We start from the raw sequence: 9,337 nt of genomic DNA on the forward strand, positions 1-9,337 counted from the left end.
AAACCTGGGCTTCCATACCACCTCAGCAGTGCCACAAACTGATCACCTCCATGCCACGCCGAATTGAGGCAGTAATTAAAGCAAAAGGAGCCCCTACCAAGTATTGAGTACATGTACAGTAAATGAACATACTTTCCAGAAGGCCAACATTTGACTAAAAATGTTTTTTTTATTGGTCTTATGAAGTATTCTAATTTGTTGAGATTTTTTTTTTTTAAAAGGTTTTTGTTAAATGTGAGCCAAAATCATCACAATTAAAAGAACCAAAGACTTAAACTACTTCAGTCTGTGTGCATTGAATTTATTTAATACACGAGTTTCACAATTTGAGTTGAATTACTGAAATAAATGAACTTTTCCACGACATTCTAATTTATTGAGATGCACCTGTATTAGAAAAGAGCCGTTACTCATCAAGTGCTCTTTTAGGTAACTTTCTGATGTTGATTTTCATGGGTTAGCCCCTCCCTCTCTCCGTAACTAACACATTCTCTTTTTTCCTAGATATACAGTGTGCTCACAAAGTATTTAAAGAATTAATTAAATGTAATTTGTTTAATTGACAGGAGGGTGAGCAAATGATCACATAAATCAAGATCCCCTCTGTGCTAATTTTAACATCCCGACGAGCATGACGCAGCAACAGTTTTACATTCAAAGATTTTAATTTAACTTTTTTAATTTCTATTAAATATTAAACTAAAAGGTTTTAAATATCTATGTAATGTTGTAAAAAGTTAATTTTACATATTTATTATGTAAATATTATACTACATTCTTTTTTATTATAATATTTTATTTTTGCCGCAGATATAGCAGTTTTGTTCTGATATGGCATTTAAAAATATAATATTTATTTTTATTTATAAAAATAATAATAATAAAATAGTTTTTAAATTATTTTTTTAATTCTGTTAAATATTAAACTGAAAGATTTTGCATAGTTTTGTAATATTGTAAGAAGTTAATTTTATATATTTATAATAATATTTTGTATTATTTGTATTATAATATATTTTATTTTTGATGTTGATATAGTGGTTGGTGCTGATGTGGCATTAAAATATATTTGTATTTATAGAAATAATGATAGAATCATTTTAAATTAGTTTTTTATTTCTATTAAATATTAAACCGAAAGATTTTACATAGCTTTGTAATGTTGTAAGAAGTTAATTTTATATATTTATCATATTATATTGTATTATTTTTATTGTATTATATTTTATTATAATATGTTTTATTTTTGCCGTTGATATAGCGGTTGTGATGATTATGGCATTTATAAAAAATTATAATAAAATATATTTTTTAATTATATAGCTATTGTTTTACAATGCCAGTGCCACAGAAATGACACACTTCACCTTTGCATTAGATATCATTGAATTAGATGGAAAAATGTCAAAACAAAAAGGTAGCACAATCACACTTTTTTCAAGCAGAACATTGCATTAAAAGAAGGTTTTGAATGATAAAAAATATTTAAAATTAAAAATATTCCTCCTGCAGCATTTATTTTCAGATGCCACTTGCTTTGATGTTTTGTTATTTAATGCAATGATGTTCATATGTTCATTTTTAAGAGTTTCGTCAAAGTCCAAATACTTTTTGGAACCATTGATTGTATGTGATTGCCTTTTGCATTTGTTAAAAAATGAAATAAGTATTGAAATAATGGAAACAAGTATTGCTTTTGTTGTGGAGGGTTTCTAATCTTGACAGAGCATTCTGAACCATTATGACTGTGAAATCCCTCCGAAATGGGAGACAGCTGCCTTTGGCTGGAGTTTTGCTGGCTCTTGCTGATTTCACTCCATATGCCGAGCTGGGCTTCCACTCACAAAGCTTCTACGAATATTTATAAGAAAAAGTAAAAAACAAACCCATGGGATCCTGAACAAGGAGCTTTGGAACAAACTGCAAACAAACAGAATGGCCAAGGAAGAAGCACTCATCACCTGTTGTGGGTGAAAAGGAGCAGTTTGATCATAAAGCAGTTTTAAGATGTTGTCCTGGCACTGCAAGTGGAATCCCCCTCGCTAGTGCTGACTCATTTGAGCCACACATCTCTCATTTGCAGCCCAACAAGGGGTTTCCCACATGCTGCTGTGATTCAGAGCAAAATCGTTCCTGGTTTAGTGACTAATTTGGTAGGAATGCTATTTTCTGTTATGGTTTAAAGATTTTTTTTTTTATAAATGTTGTTTACTTTCTATTACTATGGTTTTTGGATTTGTGTATAAATTCAAAAATGGAAGACAGAATACACCGTGCACTGTTATGTAATTCCTATTTGAAAAAGATCCTTGGGATTAGGGATGCACAATTCACATTGTTCATACTGAGATCTCTGACCTTTGATTGCAAACTTTGCCAATCTGAGCATGTAGGGTGTTTTGACTGTCATAAGGTCAGCAGTGATGCCTGAGAAAGTGGGTGTGTGTAGAAATGGGTAGAAAACTCTGAGATCTCTTACTTTTGATTGCAAACTTTGCCAATCTGAGCATGTAGTGTTTTTTGACTGTCATGAGGTCAGTAGTGATGTCTGAAGTGGGTGTGAGTAGAAATAGGTAGAAATTTTAGATTTGTGTATAAATTCAAACACGGAAGACCAAATGCTATGTGAGCTATTAGGGATGCACAGTGCGGACAATTTGGTCTTTCATAAAGTTAATGAGAAAGGTTTGTGTTCATACTGAGAACTTAGATTTTTGTCTGCAGACTTTTCCAGTCTGAGCATGTGTCGTGAGGTCAGCATTAATGTCTCAGGAAGTGGGTGTGGGATAAAACTGTGGTTAGAAATGTAACTGACTTGTGCCACATGCAATCTCTATGGTATGGGAACCAGTCTGTAGGCGAGGAATTATGTAAGAACCCTATAATCTATGGATATGACAGATGAACCTACAACTCATCACCCACTTTACCTGTCAAAACAGAGTTGAGTCATTAAGAACAAGGGGAAGAAGCAATGTGTGCCAACGAGAAAGGTCAAAGTATTGCAATCATAAAGCTGGTTGGCCAAACCTGTATTTCCCCAAACAATTGAGGGAAGAACTTTGACACCAAACATGTGTAATGCAAGACGTTTTGTCTCACAAATGATAGATAGATAGATAGATAGATAGATAGATAGATAGATAGATGGATAGATACTGTTAAACTTAACTAATCTCAACTTAACTTAAGCAACCCAATTTTAATTAATTTAATCAACAAACATTTTTTTTCTTCTTTCTATTTCCAGATGGACAGCAAATTTGGGAATTGGAAGCCACAGTTGACAAAGACAAAAGCCAGACAGTAAGTCCATCGCCTACATTAGATGAATAACTACTTACTGAAGGTCTATATTTAATGCTCTTCTTGTACACTGTGTATAGATGCACCAAATAAAACAATTTTCTCATTCACAGAGCATGCTGTTCATTGAAGTGCCTCCGTATAGAGACCCATCCATTTGCCATCCTGCCAAAGTCAACTTCTACGTAATAAATGGGAAACGGAAGCGCAGTCAACCTCAGCATTTCACCTACATGCCTCTACCAGGTGCGCAGAGTATTTCTGCTCCTGTACCTTTAAGGTGGTTAGGGGTATTATTTACTGTACTTGTAAGATTTTTATATGTGCATGACCTCAGTTTGCATTTAATATATTGAATATTATGTACCTTTTCCATGATATTAATGTTAAGTCCAGGTTCAGAATTGATAAGTGCACTTTGAATACTCCATCACAGTTATTCTCACAGTTATTTTACTTCCCTAGTTCCCTCTATTAAGACAGAGCCAGTGGATGAATATAAATCTGGTCGGATGGGTTATTCCATGTCACAAATGCTGGGGGTGTCTCCACAGCCATACTATAACCCTCGCGGGGTCATCACCCCAGACAGTGGCCTGGTGCCTGGGCTCGTCCCCTGTCAGCAGACCCGCCTGGGTGTCTCCCCTCCAGACCACCGATTTCAGCAGCAGAGCCCAGCCATAATGTACTCCCGTCCTGGAAAGAGCTTGTCAAGCAGTCCTATTTACTCTCAGACGGGAGCCACTATGATTCCAGACTCCCATCGATCAGTTCTGGTCCACACAGGTTCCCCAGCCCAGTCCTCTCATCTGGCTGGCCAGCATCCTTCCAACCAGCATCCCTCAATCATCCAGTTCTCTCCCACCAACCACCACCTGCTCAGAGGTGGAGATCCTCCTGCGCCACCACCCCCAGAACATCAACACATCATTTATTGTGAGGGCTACAATCAGCATGGTCCTCAAGCCACAGGGGCAAACCGTTCACCAGCACCAGCCCAGGCACCTCAGCAGCCTCAGAATTACCCAACAGTCATCCAACAACAGCCCTTCCTCCAGAGAGTGGCCAAAGACAGGTCACCACCTGTCCAAGTAGAGCCCCAGAGATGTTCCTCGACGGATGAACAGAGAACCAGCGTTCCTGGACGAGTCACAGTCAAGCAGGAGAACTTGGACCAGGCCTACCTTGATGATGGTGAGTAGCTACAGGTTGACCAGTAGCTGTTCTGATGGTTGATAGTAGGCGTTCGTAATTATGTAAAAATAAGCAAATTGGTTGGGAAGCTTTAGAAACTGCTTCTTAAATAGTGTGCCAATCTATACTGTGGCTCAAAAGCATCTGTCAGTGCATATGCATGAAGTGACACATGCTTTCAAATTGTCTTTAAAATATGTGGTCATAGGAATGCATTGTCAAGAGCCATTCTGGCACATTCTTTGACTGACAGCATGTTAATGTACCATTAGAAATGCCCCTGAGCACATTTTGTCTGCTTTGAGACAATAGCAGGAAGAGTGCTTGTCAAGTCCATCTCTTGTTGATTACTCAGAAAGAGTAAAAGAAGAATGAATTATCTGGAATGAATATGATGGATGCGACTGCACGTTTCCTTACACACACCCTCTGATTTGTTTTTCAGTTGTGTCAAAAAAACACAGGCATGTTATAATGACTTTAAAAATGGCCAAACCACGATGTAGCAGAAAACTGGCAAGGGAAGGCATGAGATTCCTGTGTCACTTCTGTAGGGCAATTTGGGAGTTTAGGGGGTCTGAGTTTCTCTTGTGGTTCATTACGTCTCATGCAGGGGGTTCCTTACACGCTGTATCTGACAAGGAAATTGGTGCCCTTTTGACTTTGTAAATAAAAAAAGTAAAAGAAAACTGAGTAGCTCCAAAACTTCTTGGACATGTTGACAGTGTTATGATTCGCAAAACAAGTGCCATGGCAACCCATTGTCAAACAGTGGAATGGGCTGCCTGGGAGAGCTGGGGAAAGCCTTTTTGTTTGTTATACTTGGCCAGGGCTTCCCCTTGGCCCCGCACCCCCCAATACTGCGGGGGGAACCCACGAGAGGATTTGCTTTTTTTCCACAGGTCGCACTCTTGCCAATCTGGAGGATAGAACTCCTATTTGCAGCTGCTGCACTTATCCAGAAAGGCAGCTTGATCTGAATAAGATAGTAATGGGTGGAAGTCCGCAGGAAAGGAAAAGGGCCAGGTTGGATGGAAAAACTGAAGCAGATGGGACCGGAAGCAAAAGATGGAATTTCTTCTGCATACTCTAATAGGGTTTCCCTGAGTAAACAGCAACGCTGCAACTGTAGACACGTCAATAGAGAGTTACTATGAGATTCCCGGGACCTTAAACCTTTAAACAAGATGCTGGTTTAGAACCTTTTTAATGAATCCCTTTAGACCCCCCTTTTTTATGTACAAGAATTTCTGGTAGCCCCATTAGAGTTTAATACCACTCTGGTAAACCCATAAAGGTTGCCCTCATTAAGGCCCTTTAAAGCAAGACAGAAACTGCTGAGATTTGTAAAAATCTCAGGGAATAACAGTGGCCACACAGAAATAATTTAGATAGAGCACGTAAGCCATGCACATTAGTTTCAGATCACTTGCATCCAGTTTTGGACCATGTGTACGCCATGCCATTGGATTTTTGGCTGTAAAAACGGTGTCCTGATAAGACATAGCTTTGTTCTTTGAAAGTGGTGTTCGAATTAAGCAGCATCTGTAGTTTATAGAGTGTAACATGGTACAGAAAGCAGAGTTGAAAGGGAAGGAGATCTCGTTAGTTTGGCCTTTGGTTTTACTCTTTCTAAACTGGTCTGTTTCGTTGTCTGTTGAGGAAGCACAGACGTTCCTCTCGTTGATAGCAGAGGAGCGGATCCAGCGAGCTTGATGGGGCGACGCGGAATGAAACAGTTTTTCAGGAGTCGCGGCAGTAGAGGCGGCGCAACAATAACAACATGTGAATAATCCCGCCCACTCTAAAGCGGTACTAAACTTCAGTTGAATCGCAAGCCAAGCCGTGCCGTGCCGTACCGTACTGAGCCGTGCCGAGCAGAGTCGTACCACGCAGTGGAAAAGCGCCATTAGTCTAAGGTCCATACACATATATATACCTAAAGTCAATATAGGATGTCCTGTCATTCCATGTTGTCATATGTTTTTCAATTATGGTGGGGACTTTCCATTGACTTCTATTGCTTTAATACTGAGAAAATAATTTTGATCCCCTAAACCTAACCCTTACACAGACGTGTGCATTTTTACTTTTTCGTTAATATACTTTAAGCCATTGTCATCATATAGAGACTTTTGACTGGTCCCCACAATATAGTGGATTACAGGTTTTACTATACTTTTTGAGATGTTTGCACACGCAGTTAACACACGCAGTTCTGGTTCACATGAAGATGTACCTTAGACTACAATTGTTTTATATGAAGCTAATAATAATGACTACAGCCTAACCCTACACCTAAAAGAAAACTTTTCACGTTTTTGTCCCCAAGTATAGCGAAGTATATGCGCGCACACACACATAGTGGAGACTGAGTCATCTACTATGCTCTGTCTTACTCTCCACCATTGGTTTGTAAACAAGCTTTCTGATTGGCCAAGGTCTCTCCAGCCAGACACTCACCTATTATACCGCCCAGTCTGTACACTTCCTTTACAGCTCTAAAACCATCAGTGTGTGCCAACCCTTCATTACTTTCCCTATAAGCCCCCTTTCCTGTACATTGCATGGTTGTCTATGTATGGACTGGAAGAATACGTCATCATGGGACTTATTTAGAAGATGTGTGTTATGATGTTTCTAAGTGATCTGATTTTAGATTGTTTTGGGGATTTTTCTTTTGGGTCGTTACGAAACCACCTAGCAACTCGGTAGGTGCTAAAAGCCACATCAGCAAGTTTTGCTCAGCGAAGCACCACATGTATTTTATTCAGAAGAAAATTTGTAGTTGTGCAAAATGTGCAGTTGAGAGTTTCTTTTAAGCTGTTAAGCTGTTATATAGTAGGATCTGCAGTCTGCGATGGCTGCAGGGCCTTGTATTAGTTTTTTTTTTTTTTTTACTCGCTGATAAAGCACCTCAGCATCCCGCTGCTACCAGTTTATTCCTCTCTCATCTGTTCTTCATTAGTCTCGGAAGGGAAAAACAGATGTCATCCACGTAGAGCTCCCATACTTAGGGTTGTATGACTAAAACCGCAAGGCTTTCTTGATTGCGCTGTTGTAGATTCTACTGAAAAGGAAAACGGTTTTATTTGAGTCTGATCACAGTAATCACAAATTTCCTGAATAATGCATTTTAGTATTATGTATTCGATTATTTATTTATTTTAAGATTTTTTTAAAGGGCTATTTAATGAATGAATTAAGCATTTACTTAGTCATTTATTCATTTATGTTCATTTATCATATCTGAGCTGGTCTAAACATTTCATGCTATTTTTAATCTGTTTATTTTCAGTTTAGACTTTTATATCTGTGGCATTTTGCTTCTTACACACTCAAAGCTTCAAATAGGGAAATCAGTTGAACATCAAGTTCCTTCTCTAACGCAAGCTTTTACCACAACATACGCTGTTTGTCAAAATCTTTCAGTATGGTTTATTTCATTCTTGGTTGGCCAATTAGTGATGTTTATCTTATGCATACATTTTGTAAAACCTGTGCATTTTTACTTTTTGACATTGCCATGGTGTTGCACTTCAAATAAAGAGCACTATAACTTGTTGGTTGCATGTTTGTTACTATGTATTATTGCATTATTCATTGCTAATAATAGAGTGCAGATTGCTGTAGTGGGTTTCATTAATTTTATGCTAAATATTCAGAATGGCCATCTTAGTCAGAAACATATGGCTCAAGAGAATCTATATGCTACACCTGTTATTCCAGCACATCCATTATAACAAACAGCATGGCATTGTGTAGGCTATTGTGGTAGTGATGCCCTGGCTGTGCTCTGGGTTTCCAGGCCGAAGTGTCTCATCCTGATAGTATACAGCACTGAGGATGTGGCCAATCAGGTTAAACCACATTATCTTCATGCAGTAGAGTTTTTAAACCACAGTCTGCATGACGCTGCAGTTCAGCAGCTGAGTAAGTGAATGGTGGATATATATATATAACAAATGGAATCTTTTGTCCTAAACCAACATATTTTATTTATACCATTACTTATCTACTAAACTTTTTTGGACATGGTACCATGGTAATACTTTTGGACAGTACCATGTATTTATTATACCAACTTGTTCTTGGTCTACCACGTAATCGTACCGTTAGTTGTACCATGAATTTGTCATCATTTTGCTCCATGCTTAACTCAAACCTGTGTAGAGGTGTATTCCCACATTCGTGTGATTTGATCTTACCGGTGACCTTTGTTCACGTCTGAGTTGTGGCTAGACTAGAGTTGGTGTGTAGTGGTATTGTGATTGTGTTAACAACCCCACGCGCCCTGCTGCTATTCTTAGAATGAAGAGGCAGTAAAAGTTTCCATTTATGCCCCCCTGTAAAAAGAGTAACAACAGGAAGTAATGGCCAATACAAGGGCTTCACTGAGCCTGTTCTGTCAGATGATTCCCTTCCACCTAGTGCCCATTCAGTGTCACTGCAGTTTAACATGTGAAAGTGATATTTGTATGTATATATAGATTGTGTGTGTGTGTGTGTGCACGTGTGTGTGTTCAGTTTTAATATAATCAAAATCACTGCTACATCAATATCTGCGGGTTTTACATAGGCTGAATTCAAGTAAATTAGGACACTTTTTCCATTTCATTTCAATGTCAAATATTTGTCCAGTTCATCTATATTCTATCATTCATACATGTATACATATTATTACATATATGCTAATTTAAATATACATATTAAATCTGGAAATAATATGCTTAAATAACCACACACACACACACAAGTAACGCCTTTAGAATTTTTTTACAGTAAAGTTATAATGTAAAATTAAGAAATATTTGAAATTACACAATATAACAATATA

At 37.9% G+C, this 9,337-nt stretch overlaps 1 protein-coding gene across 2 annotated transcripts in view; it reads left to right on the top strand.

Moving 5' to 3' along the window:
- The window catches only part of LOC107697880 (nuclear factor of activated T-cells, cytoplasmic 2-like), a 44,661-nt gene that overhangs the window by 32,734 nt on the left and 2,590 nt on the right, over window positions 1–9,337 (top strand). For both annotated transcript variants that reach the window (XM_016498725.1, XM_016498724.1), the window contains exons 7-9: window positions 3,251–3,306; window positions 3,420–3,552; window positions 3,772–4,500. In XM_016498725.1, coding sequence (XP_016354211.1) covers window positions 3,251–3,306; window positions 3,420–3,552; window positions 3,772–4,500 — 918 coding nt within the window. The remainder of the gene's footprint in view (window positions 1–3,250; window positions 3,307–3,419; window positions 3,553–3,771; window positions 4,501–9,337) is intronic.

This window comes from Sinocyclocheilus anshuiensis, unplaced genomic scaffold (genome assembly GCF_001515605.1).
Source record: "Sinocyclocheilus anshuiensis isolate Anshui unplaced genomic scaffold, SAMN03320099.WGS_v1.1 scaffold78, whole genome shotgun sequence".
Classification (NCBI taxonomy): domain Eukaryota; kingdom Metazoa; phylum Chordata; class Actinopteri; order Cypriniformes; family Cyprinidae; genus Sinocyclocheilus; species Sinocyclocheilus anshuiensis.